The following is a 23,688-nucleotide window of genomic DNA, read 5'->3' as shown; positions in this document are numbered from 1 at the left end:
AGGAGATTTTCTCCATTCCAAAGTCCTAGTGGCATTGATTAAACCTGCGATAGTTCAGAGGTCTAATACTCCATTTTCTGAGCAGTCTGAAAGACTGAATAAGTTTACCAGAGTGCAAAGCACAGTCTAAGACTAATCTGAAACAGAACCTGGTTTAAAGATGCCTGACACATGAACAATTTTTTTACCAACTTCCAGTGCACAAAGTTAAAGTAATTGTAAAAAGACAGAAGAAAGAGACTGGCAAAAATGAAAATGTGTCTTTAGGAGCCACTCTGAGGAAAAATTTAATTTTTTCACATAATTGGGTTCTCAACAAAATATTATGCTAACCAGAATTATATCTATTAAAGGATTGTCCCAGAACATAAAGACTTTTCCTGGACATCATCATGTACAGATGGAAAAGGGAAAGAGGACCCACCATCACAGAAGAGACACAGAATTTTGTGTTCCTGCAAACGCTATTCAAAAGATGCACATCACTATTATTATTTTGAGTGTTGATGGTATTGGGGGTATTTTTGGATAGAATAAAGTTCTTATGGATGATGCTAAAATAAACACTATCCTAGATCTAATGGGAAAAACCTACAATGAAACTGCACCTCATTCCTAATCCACAGCATATCAAAAAGTGTGATAATAATGTGAAATAGATTAAAAAGCCCAAATAGAATATGACATTTTATTGAGGCACGTACGTTAGATCCTCATGGCTCTGCCCTGTTTCAGAATAGCTGAGATGGGAGTAACAGTGGGGCAGATCCAGACTCAGAGGCTTGTAAATACACAGGAAAGCACTGCTCTGACATTCATTCCTCTCAGCAGCTGCAGACAGCAAAATTGTGGAATAACACACATTAAGTTTGTGATTCAAAGAATTCTTCTTCTTCTGTACCCAGACATAATATATGATCTGAATTGGTCAGGGGCAATAATTTTGTTGGGATTTCTGAACTTAGATTTCCAGTCATTTCTGCAGACCATTAAAGGTGATAGGAACAGAGAGTCTCTAATCTCTCTAATTTGTACATTTACCAAATAAACTTCCAACTTTAATGTTAAAAAAATTAGCATACTCTGAGCACGAAATTCTTAAAAAAGACAGGAGCTGGGATAAAAATTTAGTATACAGTTCAGCAATTAACCATTGATCTACAGGATGACAAATACTGACAGATCTTTGTAATGTGAGATAATTCCAGTTTTAATTGATAATATCACATTTTAATGCATAAAGTTTCATGTATCTGAGCTCTAGAAAAGATCATCATGTACTTTTACATATAAGCTACACTGATATGTGAATATTACATCTAAAGCAACACTCAAAGGATAAAATGAAGAACCATCTTTAGAATTACAAAATGTTTTGCTAAAAACATAATTGCAAATTTTATGAGCCAAAGGCTAGAATAACTTTGTTAAATCACACTGTTGACACCAATTTAGATATAGAGATGATCATATATATTTCCTCTCAATGCTGAGATCAAAAATTGAAGACATCGATAACCTGAAAATAGTTACTCACTCAGGGGCTATTCTAAACCACATTTCTATCTTCTATACTGTCATGTTATGAGCGTGGTGGAGTACCAATAGAAGCAATAACACTGATAGGACCATTACAACAATCTGTGTACCAATCTAGCACAAAACTTCCTGCAATCAGAAAAATGTGTGGACTAATCTACAGTTATTATCTAAACAAATAAGCAGTATCCAATCAACATTTCAGTGTTGACTGAATTGTTATGAACACAATGCAATTCAGATATACTGTATATGCAAACCTGCTTCTTTGTTGTTTTATTTACTAAAAACCTAGTAGGAAATATATTTCTCTCTGCATTACACAGGTGCATTTAATATGCACAAAAGAAAAAAGTTAAAAACTCTAGTCTTGAATTAATAATCTAGAAAAAATTATATGAATAGTTCTCACTTATTATAACTACTTTCAAAATTCTGAAATTATGTGTTCTGGATTTTCCAGAAAAAGTGTTTTTTCTTGTTCTGTATGTGCGTGATTAACTCAGCCTTGCAGCTGGGTCTGTCCTGTTTAACTGTTATGAAGAAAGAATGCTATATTATACAGTAGATTTACAGTTAAAATTTAACTGATTGTGTTGTCAGTGATCACAAGTGCCCCAGTGGCCAGAATCGACTGCAGATCTATATACCTGTACTAGATTTTGTTACCTTTTAACCTTTTTCCTTGCAACACAAGACTTTAATTAATTTGGAAAGTACCTTGCAGTCATATATAGTCTCCATGGAAACTTTTGTTCAATCCTTTGACCCATTTATTTAAGATAGTACAGGCTACCAACTGGCAGCATTTTTTAAAATACATCTAATTAAAAAGGATCTTTGAAGGCTTGACTGAATGATGCAATTAGGAGTCAGACTTACTCTATTACTTTCATGGCGGCACAGAACCTCATTTCTGTTTTCCTCTGTAGCCCAAGGAGGACTTGCTATTCTCTTCCATTCTCTACCAAAAGTAGCCATCTCTGCCTACTTTTATTCTTGGGCTTCTTAGAAAGTTGTATTTATTAACAGCAGACAAACTCAGCTGGAATTCAGAAGCCCACAGGTGGCTAACTGCAGGTCCTAAGCAGTTCTTTAATATTTCAAAATATTGGCTTCCAAGTCACATCCCAAGGCTCTACAGAAGCAGCAAAGTAATCAGAAATCTCAAGAGCAAGTAAAATCACACCAACATGGCTCTGAAGGTTGGCATCATCAGAGAGTGCTAAGATCCAGTTATGTGCCTCACATTCAGAGTGAGAGCTTTGGGGAGCCTTTAACAACTGCCCAAGAACAGCTCCCAAAACTCCAACACGTGAAGATGAAGATTCTGGCATGGGGCTCGTGGGGTTGAGGAGGCCTGCACATGTCTGCTACATACACACCATAAATTTCAACTGCAGTGATTGTGATGGTTATTTAACATGTATTATAAAGCAATCTATTAGCAGTTACATTGGCTTTTTCCCCACAAAAGGAGACATCTTTATGTCAACTGCTGCAGGTTCTTTTGAGTTTGGTAGGGTGTGGGAACTCAGAAAACATTTTTAAGCATTTTAAAGAAGAAATAACTATTATTACTAGACACCCTATAGTTCTGGCAATGAAACACTAAATAATTTATTGTAAGACATATGGGGACAGGAAAAATCAAAGGCAAAATAAAGAGTGTTCCTTCTGTGCAGGGTCCTCAGACAGAATTATAAATTGAGACCTTGGAGGGCTGTGTTAAAAGGGACTAACACTATGCAGAGCAGAAATGGATTTTCTTAGGTAGTTTCCATATAATGGGCTTGGTAGCTTTGAGAAATGCCGTTCCCTAATGGTCATCCTATTTATGTAGAGCCCAAAGACAATTTTTCTAATTAAGCAATAAATTACAGCTGAAGCAAAGCCTGGTAACTATTAGTTCTGTGCAGAGCACTGAAACTTCAGATTGCTAAGGACTCAGCAAGCCTCTTACCTAACTTTACTCATTAATTCTTGCTTCTCCACCTAGTTTTTCTTAGGGCTCTGGGATCAAAACACTTCCCTCAGAACCTCACAATGTCACTCAAAATGTAGGTGGTTTTGGCTTGCAGATTATAATTACCACAACAATTTTAACAGCTCCTTACCTCTCCTACTCTTCCTTCATTTTCCCCCATGAAATTGAAAGAGCCTTACTACTGTTTTTTTCTCTGTGGTGGTCTTTTTTTATTTGCATTTCTTTTAAATTCTGGTGTTTTTTTTCTTCTGAGAGGCTGGAGAAAGGCACTGCTGATACACTACCTTTCTTTGTTCTCAACAACTTGTAAGATATGACAATGTTTGATTCCTCACGGATCACTGGGAGGCAGCCAAAGGGCATATTCCAGATAATCAGGCTGGCAGCACATGCTACGTAAAGATAAACCTGCTTCATGAGAGCCACAGATATACCTTCAAATTGCTGCAACTGACAGAGGCAAGACCTAAAACTTGCATCTACACTTTTCATTGAAATGCCTCAGCAATCCTTCCTTCTGCAGTAAATGGGCTAGCAGATAATTTTATATGACTTAATTTTTTTTCTTTGCATTGTAAGGGCTTCTGAGATGTTTGTATTTAAGGAAGAAGATACCTAATAATACACTTAGTGATATCACCAGTGCAGGAAGGTTAATTGAAAGGTGAAAGGAACATCTGTTAAAATAGAAAACTGTGGGGCATTCTCTCCTTGGGAAAATTCCTTGCTTAACTTCATGCAACTCGTTTGTAATTTGGATAGAGAACTCATGCCCTCAGGATGAAAACACCCTACACAGAGACTGAAAGTTCCCCACCTCCACAAAAGTCTCTAACCTTTTACAAGCTTCCTACATTTCTAGCTTCAGCAGAAAATGATCCCGTATACACAACAGTATTTCATGTCCAATTGGGTCACTTTCCATGACACAGGTTAGGCAGAAACAGCTCATTTGCTAACAAATCCTCAGTCTAGTGCAGTCTTTATCTACTTCAATTTATGCACATCCACAGGTGTTTGTAGACACAGAGGCCACATTTGATATAGGCATGCCACTGATTTCTACAGCAACATAACATGGTGACTTCTTTCTTTCTTATAAAGTATTGCATTTGCATTTTTCATTAACATAAACAGCTTAGACAAATGTTTTTTAGATGTTCAAGCAAATTCAAAGAATAATAATCCAGGTAGATTATAAGAAGGGTTCTTTTCAGCCTACAGAGTACTTCTGAAAAATGGGACACTCCCCATCCCACCTTCCCAAATGGTCCCCTCTAGCCATGTATATTTGCTCATCTCACACCAACAAACAGTCAAAAAAACCTCTGAAAATCCATTTTAGCTATTACAATCCTAAATACCTTTAATAACTGAGGTATCATCAAGGAATCCTTTTGCATTTTCCCTACTTCTAATTCCCAAGCATTTTGTGTGAAATTCCATTAGTATTCAAGTTCCCATTAAAAATTGTAAAAGCTTTTACTAACAGTGAATTGCAAATAACTGACTTCCACTGTGTCAATGCTATAGTTATGGAATATCAGAAGATGAGACAAAATACCAGACAATTCTTTGGAAAAAACATTCTCATTCATTCTAAATTACACACAAATTTCAATAGGCATCTTACGTAAGAGTAAGGTTTCCAAATCTGCAATTCCACTTATCATTCTTTCTGCAAGAAGGCTGCACTCAATTGCATACCTCTTGACAGGAGATGTAATCACAGTTAAGGTGCAAGATTCTAGCCTGAATAAAAGTCAATACAGAAACTTTTAAAATGTATGTAGTAGTGTAATGGCTGGTTTTTAAAAATTAAAAATCTAGTCTTTCCTTCTTGAAGCCAAAATTTTCTGTGCTCAGTCTGTATCTTATCTCTTCACTAAATTGCCTGACCTCAAAAGACAGTATATGCTAGCAAGTTTTTATTACAGGGAGCACATCCCTCTGAGAACACGTGAACAAAACAAATTCCCCAAACCTAATCTTAAACATAAAACACCAAGACTGGATAATAGCAAGCCTCTCTTGAAGAATTTGATTTGTGAATACTCACTCACTGAAGACTATCAAAAACCACAGTCACTTATTCATTTCAGCTAGGTAATTTCCAGTGTACCAAAGAATGCATGCAATTGACATTTCTGTGCACTAAAATATTTTGGCAAGAATTAAATCCAGCAGGCTTCACCAAGGATTCACTGGTGGATTAGAAGGAATTTCAGAAACCAGACTAATCCTCTTCTCTGTCACATAGTCTACCAGATATTTGACATCAATGAGCTGCAGCCTCATGCAATACTGGGATAGCATTTAAAGTAATTAAAGAACTATTGACAGCAATCAGATTCATCTAAGATTCTTTATCTTTTTACATACAATCCTTCTCTGGCAGAAAATTAATAGCTGAGGAAGATATTGCAAACATATGTAAAAATCTGTTTCTCGGTGAGGAGCTCTGCCACATTACATAGCCTTTTACAGAAATACAAAGCTAAAAATAAATGGAAGAATAATACTTCTGTGTTCAGAAAGTGCTGATTTCTGAAGAGCTTCTAGAACACCCCAGCAAATTATGAGAATCCTTGGTGAAGGGATTCCTGCAGTCTAAAGATTTCCTGTCATTTGGCAATAGTAGTTACAAAGCTAAGTAAGATTCTTTTCACATAAAACAACTGAGATGAAAAGTACCCTCAATTTCCAAAACACCCTATTTCTGTAGACTGCTTTCTATTTCATCAAGCTGAAGATACTTTAGGAGATTCTATATTCTGGTTCAACCAGGCACTTCAAAGTACGAGATGAAAGGGGAGAGGTGTACAATGATGAGTTACTTCTCAAACTACATTTCTGCCCATCCTTTAAGCCTGCTATGATTTATAAAAATACAGCTTGGCATTTCAGGAAGAAAAATGTCTTTCCTCCCTCCCCTGCTATCCAAAACATATATCTTCTATAGAATAGGCTCTGAGTGAAAATTATGACCAGCTGTAAGACTGTGCTTCTCTCTGCTACTGAGGGAACTTCTAGCAGCAGTAAACCCAGTAACTCAGGGTCTAGGCTTTGCAGGATGTAGCTCAGATGAGTTAGAATTGCTGTAATTCTCCCTTCTGGAAAGAAAAGAAGCTTCTTCTGAACAGCCATGCAGGGCAATCTCAATCTATGCCATTCTGAAGGAATTTCCACCAATAGGTACAGAATTAAATACCTATTATATTTTCAATAGCTGCCTAAGGGGTGCTTCAAGCAGGCAGACAGAAAATTAGGTTAAACAAGAAATCCAGACAGAGTTTTGCTAGTGGCAGAGGAAGAAAATTCTTCTATCAGTCTCCTGCTCTGCTGCAAATTGTTACAGACCTGGTGACAAGGCAGGTGAAAAAAAGGTCAATTGACCTCCCTTTTCTGTCCTTGGCTTCTGGTAACCAATTCTGAAATGTCAGAAGGTATTTTAAAAATAAAAATTAATTTGTGCTGTCTCAAATGTGTGGTGACAACAAAAAACAACCCTTCCATTTTTATATTTAAACAACGTTTATGCCACCCCTAGGAATCTGCTTTAAAGGCTGAAGCCAGCAATCAGAAAGCATTTGCATTAACCAACCAATAAAACACTTTCTGAATTGTGGGGTTTTTTGTGATGTATACCACAGTGGTACACAGTAATCTTCCTGGCTATGACACATTCAGTTACACAGCTCACATTAAAAGAAAGAAGAAATTAAAAACCCAAAGTGCTGGAACAAAGAATTACTCCTATGCCAAAGCACAAATGCCTAAACTGGCTACCAGTCTGATCTCCAATTTTAAATGGTCAGGTCACAAACTGAACATACTCCCCTCCTTACACCTAGATGAGAGACAATTTCCTAGCATTATTTTTAAAGTCTTACTTTGTGTGCTGGATAAGAACATAATTTCAGTGATTTTTTTATAATCTGGAGGTCGATTTTTTTACACAGATTTAGAAAGCCACAGCTTGTGGCAAGAAGAACGAGCTCATGTCAAAGCAGCTTTCAGAGACAGAGCATATGCAGAAGGCAAACATCTGAAATAAAGCCCTGATATGCCAGAGAACTACTGTCACTTTACAAATACCTGTCACAGGTACTGGAACAGCTGACTGCAGGTATGTTTTGACCTGTGGCTAATGGAAAGCATTTCCTACTGGCATTTGAGCTATCAGCTGGATCAACCAAGCCTCAAAGGCTCAAATACAAGGACTCCTGCCAGAATTCCTACCAAATGTCTCTTAGTCGTTTTAAATAGACACACTTGATTCAAGCAATTCAGCCTATAGGCAATTGTGGAAAACATTCAAATACTTGAAGGTAGAGAGGAATAAAAATCAAAAGACTGACCAGTCAGCATGTTATTGCAGAGTGTTAAGTGTGTCCCTCTTTTATGCTACAGAAGAGGGAATTACTTTATCTGAACTATAATGAAACATGTAGAAATTAGAAATGAATGCTCATTGTGCTAAAATGCAAAAAAAACCCCCAATTTGCTTAATAAACTGCTGGCACATTTGAAACTGAGTTTCATTATAATCCTCACTGAAGACTCTTTCAAGCACAGTTTCACCAGTTTAGTACCTTTAATGCAAATCATTCAAGTATTGTAGTGTTCCCTCACCAGAGCAGACATTTTCAAGGAGCATCTGAAATGCAGAAATTCTGACACAGAAGGCAGACACTACCATGGTGAAGCACAGATATATACAGGATCACAATGGGTGTGAGGTTTTAGCATTTAATGACCCTGCACTGCACTTAACACTGGTGCTAAAAGCAGAAGAATCTCTTCTGTGTGTGTTCATCCAGCTGAGGAGCATGCCTCATGATGTGGGATCCTTCCCTTGGGCTTTGCTCTGACACATCAGGAGATCAGCTCCCAGCACAGCCACCAGGCACTCCAGATCTCTTTCCTGTGGCTGTAACACTCCCCACATTGACACTGTCAGTGTCCAGCTGCAGAAAGAGGTTTCCCTTTCAAACAGAGACAGGGCACTTAGTCCATTCAGATGACCCCTGTGAAAGCCAGACAGCTCCCATGGCCCACCTTTGCCAACACAGCCCTGAGCACCTTTCTATTAAGCCTGCTGACAGGGAAGCTGGAGGGCCCTAGCAGCAAAGCAGTAGCAAATAAAAGCCCTGGGCACTGATCTGCTCAGCAGACACCAAAAAGGGCTGTACAGCCCGCTGGGCTTGAAGGTAGAAACAGTAGCTGAGTTGTTGCCACTTCATCTTTTGATGCGCTCTCTCTAATCATCTCAGGGAATTCTTACTCCCCTAAGAATTCTCCAGCTCAAAATCACACTTTTGGGTTTTGATGGTTTTCCTCCAACAAATGAAAGACACTTTGCAAGATTTTGGAAAAATCAAATGCATGTTTTAATGCACTCATTTTTCTGAAACCTTCTGCTCTTTAAGATAGAAGCAATGATTTACTATTTGTATTTTGGGGCTATTCCTTAAAGGAATAACCAAACACAAGTAACACTTTTGAAACATTGAGAGGTATGCCAAATGCAAAAGTACTTGTATTTTAATAATAAGTAATGTCAACATTACAGCTGTAATGGGAAGTTCCAGGAACATGGTTAAACTAAATTCTTCCTGGCTCAGAGCCATGCAAATACTTCTTTTCCATATTCCCATCAATTACAGAGGTACAGTAAGTGTTTTTGCTTAAGTGCACTATTACAGTGGACACAAATAAGCCATTTTTCTTCCAGTGGTTGGAGCTAATGTTTCTATATCTTCATATTACACATTTGGCAGACTTGAAGCACACTCAGATTTTCACTTGTGTTGCATTAGTAAGCAAAGCCATTTGAATCAACTGAAAACAGGTAGTACAACTGAATGTCCTATCCAGTCTACACACATTTACAGTGTCCAAAGAGTAGTTTTTACTTCAATACTGGTATAAGTTTTCATCCTTGGGAAAGCAGAGAACAGTTGTTTTTAACTGTTCATGTGCAAACAATAGCAGGCACGTACCATCAGAGAAGTGTTTTAAAGAAAAATTACATTTTAGAGATCAATTGCCATATTAAATACATGTTTTAGACTGACAAATTTATACTTAGACTTTATTAGGACAATTAGTAATCTTATTAATAAAGAAAAGCTAACCAAAGGTATGCACACACTTTACATGCTTTTCATAGTGAAATAAACCACTCTCACAAGCATTGCCTTCCATCACTGACAAGGTCTATTAAAAAGTGAAAAGACTGTAGAATTGCCACATGCTCTCTGTGTATCACCTTAGTCTGCCTGTACCATGCATGCTTGTATTCTCTTGAAGAACCTTCAGACCAGAGTATGAGTGTATTACGATAAAACCAAAATTACCTATTTTCCGAAACTTCCAGTTCCATGTGGAGTGCACAACAAAGACACATCAGAAATTGAATTTCTACAACACTAGTGTAAAAAGAATGTCCTATGGAATTTTTCATTATCATTAATCATGAAAAATTATCAAAGGAAACCATGTTTCCAAAATGGTTTTTCATCCATGTTTCAATCCTTCAGCTCATATGATCATCTTGGAAAAGAAATCAAGGTATTTCACCAGGAATTAAGTATCACCTTATTCATATTCTGTCTGTTCTTACCAATCCTTTACACACAACTTTACTGGGAGCATCTGACCATACAAAAACAGCACCTAGCCAAATACACAGGTAGGGAGGTTAGGGAATACAGTTCCATTCTCTTCAAGCCAAACTGGCAAACTCCAAGAACTGAAAAGCCTGACCTTACACATCAGACTGACCAGTGCGTGGATGACTGTGGGGCAACTACAGCAGCTAGAATTGTTATATGTGAAATTACTAACATGGTGATCCAGGAAGACAGCATGGTTTTATGTACAGCTTTATGCTGGATGGTAGAGAGGAACGCATTTTCTTGAGTTAAATTTGAGCTCAATTGCAGTATCAAAAACTGTAGAATTATCATATCTGTACATATTGCAGTTAGCACAAAAAGAGTTGAAATAGGTTAAAGCTCTCAAATGTCACTACAGTACATTGCTTTTTTACTGCAATTCTGTTAGGTTTCATTTGCAATAATTTGCATGGTAGAACTATGGAAAGACCCCCATTTCACTATTACCTTTCACATGGAAGAGCAACTATTGCCCCAAACCCCTCCTGCATACCCAGCTGAAGAAATATTGACTCCATCTAAAGGTGATAAAATTTACCCTTCGGTCACAGTGGCACGAACAACCATGGCAGGGAAAAAACTCATTTTTGAATGGTGAAGAACAGCAGTGCTAAGAGGGTTCAAAGTCCCTTTTAAAGTGACCTTTAAAGAAGTCTTTAGCTCCTACTCTAGACAGCTGGTCTAGACTACTTACAATATAACCATTATTTGGGTGCTGAAAGCACCAATCTAACCAGGCCACATAAGGTACTTCTGGCTCACTGTTCTCCTTCCCATTACATGCCTAAGATTTGAGCAGTGAAAAATCTCTGATCTTCACCATCAGTGCACAAAGAAAGTGGCTGTACCCCATTTTGACCCCTCTTTCTCAGACAAGAGTACAACAATATTTTCAGACAGAAGGACTACAACATATTAGTCTTTACAAGAAGGCTATGGGATCTCAGTAGCACAATATCTTAGCCCCCTGGTTGTAGATGACGTATAGAAAGCACATGGACTTACTGACAATTCTTGGATTAATTTTCTTAATTCCTTGTGCCCATGCTTCTTTGCAATACTCTCTGGATCATCTCCATATTTATTGGTTATTCTGCAAGCCCGTGTGGCCTCAGGATAACTGAGTAGAAATGCTGCAAGTTTCTTCAAGCCAAATCTGGCGGCACAGTGAAGCAGGGTAGGAAATTCTTCCAAAGGGCTATCTGTATAATGGAAACAAAGTCTCAAGAAACAAAGTTCTGCTTTTATAGAACACCTTTTTCTATAAATGTCTTTTGAATATTAGTGCTGTGGAATCACAGTTTTCAAGCTCCTGGTATTGAACTAACAGTCAAAGAATTATTTTCTCAATTAGCAGTTTTACAGTGCCTATACACATATCAATAAAGGAGCCTCTGGTGTAACTGAGAAATCTCATTTTTATCCTGACGGGGATTTTAAAGCACTTCTGTTCTACTGAGAAATAAGCTTTCTTGCAAAGGGCAGACTACTCTACAGTCAAGACATGCCTTTGGCAGGTAGAATATTTTTGAGGGGGACATTTTTACAGGTTTATGATGCTATGTTTTGATATTAAAAATAATTTCTGAAAAATCAAAGGACTACCAGACACCTGGAAAAGTTTGCTTATCCTTGTAATGAAAAATCAGAGAATTTAAAGATGAATTAGACAAAAGTTTTTAGGATTTATCAGAAATAACCCGATATTAATTTCTATCAAAAACCACTTTTACATTGGAGAGCTGGGACATTCCATTTATCATTTCAGCATCTTCCTGTATTTTAACTCTATTGAGCAAACACAAGTTACATACAACAACAACCACCAAACAAGTAACAACAAAGAAAAAGAGCTCAAGCATAGAAAATACTTCTCTCTACATTCATACTCTACTTCCTGATTAATTGTGGTTGGCTGTGTACCCACTTTATGAAAATTCCCACAGGCTAAGACAATGCTATGATAGAGTAATATTAGATTTTATGCTCTGTTTTATAGCTGAGGTTTTGCAGAATTCTCTGCAGAGAAGAGAAAGGACTATGACAGGACAAAACATACAAAAACCCCCCAGCAATTCACTCTTAACCTTGTGTATTTCAAAAGGAACTTCAATTAAAAGCATGCATAAGTCAGCATGCAGTGTATCTCTTCTCCAAGCATGCACCCAGCCTGTCCCAGGCATCATCAACTTTTTGTACCCTGAGGGTCTTTCCTACCCAGTGCATGAAGGAATGGTCTTCATACCTCAGGTTTTAGCTTTTGTATTTTTCAGATTCTGATCTGCTTTAGTGAGTAAATCTAGGCTTCATATTAGAGGATAGTAAGCTCTCTTCACAGGATAGGTAGACAAAACAATTCCTTCTCTAGCTGGGGACCAAGGACAAATGATCTAAATTTCAGGCATAAACAATGGTGGACTGAAGAGAGAAAACAAGAAGGATCGGACTTCATGGGCTAAAGCTGTAATTGGACAATTAGCTCTAATATGCAAGTGGACCAGAACTTATAAAAGTGTGAGACCCCATGACCAGTCATCCATTTTGTGGTCATTTTGGGTTGTGCTGCCCAAGGTGGATCTATTGAGGCCTCTTAATAAATACACGCTTTATTATTTTGCTCCATCTAGTCTCTGTTCTGGGTCAGCCTTGACAAGGCATCACTCCCCGTAGTTTGCTTTGAGCCCGGCTCCTGCTAGGGCTCAACTGCCAGTCCCTTATTCATCTTATTCTCCATCACTGTCTGCCCTCTATGCAATTCCAATGATTTACTCATTCTCATAATTTCTTTTTTGAAGGGCTGCAGTCCAGTTAATTGGGCCCTGTAGAGAACCAACTCCAGCACACACACTGCTCTCCCCTCAACCTTTTCCAGCTTTTCTGTAACTATTTTGAGATGACAGAAGGGCTGCACATGATACTCAACTTTGGGATGTGCCATATAATTCATGCATTGCCACAATTATGTCCTGTTTTGTTCTCTATTCCTTTTCTAATAATTCCTAGTACTTCATTCGCTTTCTGATCTGCTGCCTAGCAACAAGTTGATGTTCTCATGGAACTGCGTGGTCTTGTTCCTCAGCACTAATAGTCTGCTCAAATCCTCTAATTCTGGATGATACCATAGGACTACTTTTCTTCACTTGCACTACTTTGGTTTTACCTGTAATGAATATCATCTGAAATTTTACTGCATAAATGCAGTAAATGTCTAAATGAGACTAAATGTCTCATTCCCTGCCCCCATTAGCCTTTTTCCTTGCTACACTGAACACTTTGTATTGCTAGCAAAAAAAGATTTTTCCCAATTGCCCGTCTCCTGGCTTTGGTCAGTTATCCAACCATACCCAATCAGTTACTGACTTAACCAGGTTTACTGACTCAAAAAAAAACCTACAAGAAATTCACAAAGTCAGGCTTCACATTGCAGAAGACTTTTTAAATTAACACTTTTATTAGTTTGTCCAGTAGAAATGATACATTAACCTGCTTCTAAGTCACAGGATTGCCTGAGAAGCTGGGTTTGGACATCAACTCCTGGTTAGTCACATGTCCTAGTACTAAAAATGAAATATTGCACTGTTAGAAACCCAGATATTCTACTTTAAAATTTCTTCAGAGCTCTTAAAGAATGCCAGTTAGTGCTGGTAATTTCTTTGTGTTCAACCTGCCTGTTTTTGCAGTAACTTCATGGTCCCTTCAACTCCAGACAGTCTATTTCCACATGTCTCCCATCCAGGACTACAGCTTGGGAGTTTACACAGTTTTTTCTATCTTTCTTGAGTTTTATTTTATATCCCTGTCATCAGTTGTCTACAGGTTAGCCAGCACATTTTCAGCCCATAGTGTGCTGGAAGAACTTATGACTTATGGAAATCTCTTAGCTGCCAGTCTTTAACAAACTTTCTAATTTTTACATTCTTCTGCATAGTGAAATTTGGCTCATTTTTGTACTTCCCCTGTCCAGCCTTTTTGTTCCAGTAGAATCATAATATGGGAGAGAGTAAAATCTCACCCCAATATTCAAAAAAATGAACAAGAGCAGTTCTTAGAATAGGCATAGCTAAGTACTAACTGAGAAAAAAAATGTTAGGACACTTTTGACTGCATTTTGGACAAAGAATATTCCAGCACTAACCCATTCCAATATTATTTTTGGTGGTATTTGAGTGGGCTACAGTTTAATCAAAAGTACCATTAACAACTCTAAACTGATTTAAAAACAAATTTAGTGTTGCCTGACTTTTATTTCCACCAGGCAAATAAAAATCTAATCAAGAAACTGTAAATACACAGTGCCTGTGTAAAACAAGCCACTTGTTTTAGAAGCCTTGGCGGGTTCAACTTCCATCAACAAGAGTATGTGTTGTAGTTTATACTCCCTTGTATTTGCAGTGTGCTTTAAAATCCTTTGGGCTACAATAGGCAATTGTAAAACTGCATAGCAGCTAAGGTTTTTGAGACAAGTACTGCAACAAGGGGTATTAAAGTACATGCTACACAACTTCTTTACTCAATATGGCTCAACATTTTAATTAAAGTTCCACAAACTAGGTTTGATTCGGTCATTTGAAGAACTATCAGTTTTAGCCCAGAGTATATGCATTTGACTTGTTATTTTTCTCTAGATTTTTCTAAATGTAAGAAAAAATAAGATTCTCTTAAAAAAAGTGTTCAGACCTGAGCTAATATTTAAAAAAAAAAAAACTTCCACAAATGCTCAAACTGCTCTTCTTAGTACTTGTGGGTTCTGCTATTTGTTTTTTCAGATGTCCAGCAATGCAATAGGTACTCAATAGTTTGCACCCTATTAGACAACACCAGAAGGTCAAATATAATCAATAAAAAGAGCCTTAACACAGTATTAATAACATGGTCTGAATGGATTTCCACTCATAGTAATGAAATAAAAAAAAAACTGGTTGCAAATCTGAAAGGCAATCAAGTCTATATTACCAATGGTCTGGATGCTATGATTACTTGACCAATAGAGAGGAGGAGGTGACATTCATAAGCCTGCTCTAGGCAGGTACATAACTGCTTAGAATGCATTGCTGCACTCTTAAAGTAACACAGAACAGAGGTATTCCAAAACTCCTTCAGCTCCTTGCACTTGAGCTGTTTTGCCTGGTCACCACTCAACTCCTCCCTAGTTGAGTTTGATATTCAGGCAGGACTCCTACACTTACATACTTTGAACATTACAGGAAACGACATCATTAACAAATGAAATACCTTAGCCAGCCATGGAGGATGGTAAAAAGAAAAAATTATAAACCAATTTTCCTAAGACAAACTTTTTTTTTTATATTGCTCCTAGTAAGCAGGAAAAAAAAGTTTGTTGTCCTTGTTTGCTTTGCAACTGCTTTTCTCTAAATTGGTTGTAGGATTCAGCTTAACCAGTTCTTAACCTGGATGGGATGAGATATGTCATACAGAGAGTCTTGTTTGCAATTTCATTTCAGATTTTTGTAACCAATTTTTTAATAAGATTGCATTCAGGGTTCATTCACTTAGCACTGAGCCTTAAGTTTTCCTTGGCCCTATACTTTACAGCAACACTCCTACTGTGACATTGGATAAAGTTCTTTACTCTTTATGTATCTGTAATTATCACCACTGAGTGTAAATGACATAATGCTGAGCATGTATTTAAAACTCTAAAGAATGGAAGGAAAGCTAGATATGATCTTCAAGCCAAGTGTACAGCATGAAGAAGAGATACTCTGACTGCTTAGAAAACAAATTGCAAAGGCAGGAAAACTTGAAAAGCAGCATTGGTGGTATAGTGAGGTCTACATAAAACTCCAAAAGGAAATGAGTGGTTTAAATGGACAGTTTCATTCTCTTCTGCTCCTGAACCTGAAACCTGGTGGCATCAAGTTGTGACACAAGACAAGTCATTGTGAGCAGCCACAGATGACTGAGCTTCACTAACTTCAGACAGTTTTCAATACTCTGATTTTCAGGCACTCAGTTGGCAGCACCCTGCACTCACACAAACTAGGATGTAATCTTCAAGGGCCAAACTTTCCCAGTCTTGATGAGAAGCCCTCCCTCAAAGACCTGAACTACTTGAGGCTGCCTCGGTACAATTGCTGTCTTGGTAAATGCAAAACTGAGAGTGGAGATGGCGCCTGTTCTTCCAGCAACCTCAGCAACATTTCAGTGACCATTTCTGCATGCCGTGGTACTGGTAGTCACTAACTGCTAATAACAATTAGCTAATAATAACATAACCTAATAGCTGTGCCTCCCATTATTATTTAATAATAACATAACCCTAATAGCTTTGCAGTGAAGGGAAAAAGATGTCCTTGTACTTGGCCTCTCAGAAATTCCTCCCCCAAATCCATTTATAATTATGAAATACAGTAAGGTTAATGACCTCAAAAGAGATGATTGAAGCTTTCTAGTCTTGGTTTTTTGCCCTCATTGTGAAAGGAGACATCACTAATTGTTTGAATCCCTCCCAAGTCGGTAGGAAATGTGAAGAACTTCTCTCCTTCCACCCGATTCTACAGCAGAAATCACTGACAGCTATAGGTACCACTGTCAAAATGACAGATAATAAAAACCCACTAAAAGATCTATTTGTGTTTATTTTTAAATTATAACTGTTCTTAAACTGCCAATTCTCAAAATTGAGCTGAGCTCTTAAGACAAGCTAGATGTTCTGCTGTAAAGAAAATTCCATCATACCATGTTTAACCACTTGAAATAAAGTTTTGCATTATACACAATAGGAAAAGGCTGTAATTATTTGAAAGCCCATGTGCTTCAGGTATAAAATACCATTCTTGAACTTGCAAGTTTGTTACACTGAATTGGTGAAAATTGCTAGAGATTTTGTTTGCTGTGAAACTGGAACAACTTATTTCAGCTAACTATACAGACTTGAGCAAAAGCAGTAAGGGTGTAGTGGGGGTAAAGCAGCTTTTACTCATCATCAGTGCTTTAATGGAGAATGTTAACAGAGAAAAGCTGCGGCTGTTTGGCACCTACACTGAGAACTAGTTAGCAGATGATCACAAGCTGGAAGGAAAGGTTAAAGGGAAAGAGTCCTCAAGTGTCACAATATTAAGTGCTTTAAGGTGGCTTCTTCAACTTCCAACTTACATTGAGGCCAGTGCTAGCTTTTAATTAAAGTTCCTTTTGAAATACACAAGGTTAAGAGTGAATTGCTGGGGGTTTTTTGTATGTTTTGTCCTGCCATAGTCCTTTCTCTTCTTTACAGAGAATTCTGCAAAACCTCAGCTATAAAACAGAGCATAAAATCTAATATTACTCTATCATAGCATTGTCTTAGCCTGCGGGAATTTTCATAAAATTGAAGTAAGGAAACAGAGCAGCCTACAGTGATATTTCTGCACATCTTGTAAGACATCCTTCTTTTATTTCCCAAATTATTGAAACAGGACAGGGTTGTTTTTCTTAGCAATTTAAATAGCACATAAGATGACTTCTACAGTGCCAATACCACTACCTTCTCTCTCCCCCCATTATTCTGCCAGAAGCTAAAAACCCAGACTCTATTTCTTCTTTTGGGATAAATGTTTCAACTTGGAAAAAAGAACTACAGAAATCAGGAAAGAATTTGCTATGATGCTAGCAGTTTTAGGTGACAAAAAGCACTGTTTTCTATAAAGCAAGTTAGGACTTTTCATAAGCACCAGTACTTGAGTTTAATTAGAGAAATAGCAATAAATAACTTGTAAAAAGGGAAAAATAGTTAATAGTGGAGAATGAAGCAGGTTCTCCTCAAGTAAATTGTTATTTCTTGGACAGGAAACAATGCAACAAAAACTCCCAAATCTGAGGATTCTGAGAATCAGGGCTTTCTGAAAAGAAATGAATTCCTCAATAAATATTTTGAAATTTGAGTTTGGATTTGTTGGTATGCTTTGACTGGATTCTATTACCAGAATATAAAGGAATGTGTGCACAATATACCTGAAATCAATTCAGTATGGAACGTACAATATTTCAGACAGTATTTCCACCTTTAGTTACATTCTTTCACAAGAGGTGACACCATCACTAAAAATCCCAGACAAGTCTTGGCTCTGTCTCCAGTTAAAGCTGTGTGTTAAACACAACATTTTCTAGTGGTTTCTATCCAGTCTGTATTTAGCTTGCTCATCTGTTTCAGAGTTAACCTCTTGCACCTTTGCCACCTATCTTGACATTACAAGCCTAGACACTGGCTGCTCACAAATACTGCATTGTGATACTAAAAAACTGTTGAACAGCCATTTTGGAGATGGGACTGGCAGCTTAAAAATTATGTAAGCAAACTTGCATCTCATCATATTTTGATCTAAACCACTGTCTGTACAGGAAAGTATCATACTGCATTTTAATTCCATTACATTGTATGCCTCTTGGATTTACTTTCAGAATCCCAAGTTTTTATTCACACAGATCACAATTTGTGAGAAGTCAAACCATGCAATTCATTAGTTATCCAAAAAATTAATCATAAGTTCTTCATTCTTGGTCCATTTTGAGGTCATATTGAGATCTTTTAAGAGCAGCAGTTTATCAGCTGCACCCTGATGTGCAAGAATGTTTGAATAAAGCACCCATGTAGAACAATAAAATTTCTCTTCCCTATACTTCATGCTGAAAACTTGCACTCCTCTCATCCACTACTGGACACATCTAGTGGCTATTTGGGATGCTTTTATGGGGGTCAAAGACACAGGTTCATATACCTTTCAGGCAGAAAAGTGATGAGAGTCTAAGCCTCCCACATTCTGAGTGCTTCCAGCACTGCAAAAACATCTATTTTTCCATGAACAATCTGGGCATCCAGCTTTGCACCTTCTTTTTGGGCCACGCATCAAACCAGCTCATTTTAAGGTCACTATTGCCTCAAGCAGTCAACTTGCTCTTGAAACACACCAGCTTTTTTTGGGGCCATAGCAGGTTGGTTAGCATTATTCTCAATATTCAAAAACACCACCAGATCTAATAGTTATTAGTCACACAGGGAAAGACTCTTGAGTCTGTGTTATCCACCCCTATCCTGCAGTCTTGCACAGGAAAATGTCAAGGATAGGCACCTCATTTACTTGCTCCCACTAATTTTGATGTTTAATCTCATTTTTACATTACAAGTTGAATCATGTTGATCTAATACATAGGAGTGAATTGCATCAACAAAGAAAAGGAGAGGAAACATGATGGCAATCCCCATAGTGCTACCTACAAAACTTGTTTGGGTTTAGTTATGAGAAGTGGTAGGTTCACTGATTGTACAGAGCTCTTTTCTCTCTCAAAACCAAAGTCTAACTACACAAAACAGAAGTCAAGCAGCATCCTGAACATATCTTTCTCAAGTATTTTAGAAAGAAAACATATTTTCTTGAGTAATTTTTTTCCCCAGACATTTCCTAAAAATGCTGAGGTTTAATACACATTCCAAATAACATCATAATGATGCTTTAAAAACACAAGCTAAATAAGCACACTCTTGGTTTATTGTAAACCAGTTTGAATCCCCAGTAAGTGGCTAATGAATTCAACCAAGGCCCTCCATTTTGTATTAATGGCAGCTTCAGTTGATGCATAACTGAATTGTCCATATAATGTATCTACTTTATAAAGAAACCATACTTTAAGCTCACTGGGATGCCTTATTTTAAAAATTAAAAATAACAAAATTATCTTTTTGCCAGAAGTAATGAAAACCACTAAATGCATAGGTACTAAAAGTGACTGAAGAAGTTTAGTGCTGTTTCAAGATCAAAAGCCATCCATTATTTTCAAATAGAGAAAACTTTCAGATTTCCCCTATAACTGGAAAAAGTGCAGCTTAAACTGCATTGCAGAAGAACAATTAGTAAAAAAACTATACCATATACAGGCATCACCACATGACTCTTACTGACCATTTTCTCTGTAAGTATGAATTTGCTCAGCTGCAAAGCTGTCAATTTGCAGTTAATCCAAAGCTGATCAACAATCCACAGAAGTATAAATACAAAGCACTGAGCCATAAAGCAATGATTTAAAAAATTATTCCTCCCATTTTTTCTGCTTATGTTGTCTTTATTGTGGATTCTTCCATTTCCCTAGAGGCTTTCAACACTTAAGGATTGTCTTATTAACATTTATATGTAACAACCATAGCATCAGTAATATAAATCAGTACATAGAACAAGTGACTCACTAGCTTGGTGATGGTGCTCTTCTTCACTTTGGAGTAGGCTGAATTCATAAGTAGATATTTTGTTTCTCAGTAATGAAGTCAGAACATTGTCTACCTTCTCTACAGAAGAAAATTTCAATGCCTGCTTAAAAGAAAGAAAAAAACCAGATAAAAACTAGTGCATTTGTTGAATATGTATTTTTAACTTTATCCTCAGAATGCTGGTAAATCAAATTACTCAAAACAGTATTATGGCAAGATTTTTCAGTAAGAGAAGCACAGTTTTGGAAAACTATAGAAGAGATATTTTAACACAAAAATTATGACAACATGATCCCACTGTATATAAACATGCATTATAACATATGAAGTTCAGACATGACTTAAAGCCTCCTGGATGAAGTGTAAGGACAGGAAGATCTATGCTGTACTACAGCGGTAATTCAAGATTAGTTTAAAGATTATAGTAACTCTCTGCTACCCAAAACTTATACATTAAAATTGTGGACTTGTCTACGTAGGAAACAGCTTCAGTTTCATCAGCCAAAACAAAACATTGTTGCCAGAACAAGGAACTGATATCAACCAGATAGATAAGCTTCCTACTAAACACACAGTCTTCAGACAAGGGAAATCTGCATGGACTGCCAGGAGATTTTTGAGTGCCTCTTTCTGGGCAGAAAGTCAAGATCTACGCCTAACAAGTTTCAAGGTAGCCAGAATTAAATATTTCTTTGCCTGGTCTGACAAGAGCAGCCTGACTACAGAGATTTGAAGAGTAAGGACATTTTACACCAAGCCCTACAGCTGTGTACCCCAGTCTGTGCTGCACTGGGCACCAAAAGGAGCTCAGCCACAGCAGAGAAGAGCTCAGGCAGAGTTGCTTTACTCTGCTCAGGGTCAGCAGCCCTGTGTTAAAGCTTGCCTTCCCACAACCAGACTGTCTCTGGTCAAGATGATTCTCGGATGACTAAAATAGAACATCTTCAGACATGCTTAGCATATGAATTTGAAAAGAAAGTCTGTGACTGACATGCTGAGGAGAAAATGACAGGGGGATGTACTGATGAGCCATGAAGTTTAATTCCCAGGGCTGTTAAAAGGGAATAAGAAAAGTAAGTATGGCGTGATCAGAAAATGTGGAATGCAGAGGCAGGATATCATTTTCATCCAACTCCTACCAAGAATTAGAAAATAAATTTATGCAGGAAGCTAACAATATGATTGTTTATTTTTCCCCATGATTAACCCTGGCCCTTCCAATATTAAGATATGTAAAAACCACTGCATTTCTTCTCCTCATAATTCACTCCCTTTCTGTGATGTCACACTACATTACTCAGTATTTTTTATTCAATAATAGTGAATACATATAATAATGTTCAATAAGGAAAGGAATAAGCATTAAGGAAAGACTCCACCTAGGAAAAAAGAATAAAAATCTATTTTGAGCACAAGACTTACTGCGCAAATTCAGAAAGCATATGCAAGACCTCCCAAAATATCTATAAAACCCACAAATTATTAACTTGAATAACAACACTACATTTACATGCTATTAAGAGGAATAATATAAAAATTCAATTAAGAACCCATACTATTCTCTCTCATTCCAAATAGGTCTTCAAAACATAATCATTACATTGCCTTAACAGAGTTCAATCTAGAGTAGGACAAAACCAAGTAACACCACAGGAATTTCTCAGATGAGTGTATATGGCAGACCCTGTGTCATGAATAAAGAGGCTCAAAACCATTGGTACTCACTGAAGCAACTGTGTAGTAGATACCCCACTATGCAGAGAATAAGAATTTAAGTGGGTTTCTAGACAAACTAAGTTTGAAGTAATATTTTTAACATGTTAAAATTTCTCATACTTGAACAGGCCTTTCCTCTAATGACCAGCCTATCAATTTCTATGAATTACAAGTCAGGAACAATGCACTTATTATACAAAGTTATCAGTGAGAATTGCCTCAAGTTTTCCACCTCAACTTTTTGTTTTTCTTCTTACTCTTGGGATGTAAAATCTGAAGGCTTAAGCAATGGTTTAACAATCTATACTCTTAAATCATTGCTATGCTCTTAACTAAGCTGTAATGGTGAGCTTCATTGTGCTCCTCTATAGCAAAGATACAACAGGAAAAAAAGATTAGTTAATTAAAAAAAAAAGCAGCTATGTCTTTTATCTCACATACGGAAGGGCCAGTTCCAGCATTTAGATGAAGATAACAGCTAAAACAACAGGAAAACAGAAATAGGAATAGGGCCACTCTGCCCTATCCAGCTCCATATCATAAAAGGCATCTCCTCAAGAAACAATTCAGTTTAGAGACTTTTACTTTACTGCCCATTCCTGCCCCAGAGCACTCACAGACTGCAACTCTGCTGTGTTTATGTATTTTAACATACCTTACACAGACCTCTATAGGCCCAAGAAATCTTCCCAAGAAATCTCAACAACATTACAAACTTGAAGCTCCTGGGGAAGCTTCACCAAAGCCAACAGAAGCAGAACTGTATTTAAAGTTGAACTGGAAGTTAGTCACTCTGCAAAAGAACTCTGAGCCACTCAGGAGTTTGAGAAAGCCCACCTTTGGTCCAAATAAAGATTTACAACACTAGAGAAAAATACACAATAGTGCTAGTTTCCCTCTATGCCCTTGCAGCCCCTCAGAACTAAGCTAGTGAGTTTGTAGACAATTCTTTCCACACTCTCTGAAGCACAGCAAATTTCTCTGCTCCAGTACTGGAAATCCTTCCACAAGCCTCCCTGCTTGTCACAGCACCACCTCTCCAGCTGTAGGCACTGCCTCTATTCCCTCACCCTTTTCCAGAGCAACAGGACACAGCTGTGATCCCAAAAGCCCCAAGTGCTGACCATCACATCTGGGATTCCAAAAGCATCCTTGAAAAATGAGATCACCAAGCACATATTTTGCTACTTTTGTGAATAAGATTACCTACTTTCTTTAATAACTGCTAACCTGAAAATGTGTGCCACTGAAACACAGCATCCACAGCCAGTAAATTAGCATATTCCACTGGCTTAGGCAGTACTAACAAGGTTACATTTACATGAAGATGAAGTTCTTCATTAGTTCTTACATATCAGACACTACTTTATATGCACCTCCATGTCTGGATTGCTTCTGCCAATGAGAACGGGCTAGGTTTAAAACCAGTCAGGCATTTCTGACAATTTTAGCCAGTGATAGAATATGAAAAGCTTTCATACCTAGAGGAGAAGAAAGAAACATTTCAAAAAAACAGCTGTTGATATAAGCTGAGAAGATTGAAATATCAAATAGGGTTTCAAATGAAG

General features: G+C 37.4%; 1 protein-coding gene across 1 annotated transcript in view; it reads right to left on the bottom strand.

Moving 5' to 3' along the window:
* The window catches only part of BANK1 (B cell scaffold protein with ankyrin repeats 1), a 132,056-nt gene that overhangs the window by 64,767 nt on the left and 43,601 nt on the right, over positions 1-23,688 (bottom strand). Inside the window, exons 7-8 of the mRNA XM_064712302.1 lie at positions 20,384-20,507; positions 11,215-11,411 (exon numbers count right to left, since the gene is read on the bottom strand). Of these exons, the coding sequence (XP_064568372.1) occupies positions 11,215-11,411; positions 20,384-20,507 (321 nt within the window). The remainder of the gene's footprint in view (positions 1-11,214; positions 11,412-20,383; positions 20,508-23,688) is intronic.

This window comes from Zonotrichia leucophrys, chromosome 4 (genome assembly GCF_028769735.1).
Source record: "Zonotrichia leucophrys gambelii isolate GWCS_2022_RI chromosome 4, RI_Zleu_2.0, whole genome shotgun sequence".
Classification (NCBI taxonomy): Eukaryota; Metazoa; Chordata; class Aves; order Passeriformes; family Passerellidae; genus Zonotrichia; species Zonotrichia leucophrys.
The sequence above is the reverse complement of the archived record's forward strand: the minus strand, read 5'-3'. Positions and strand labels throughout refer to the sequence as shown.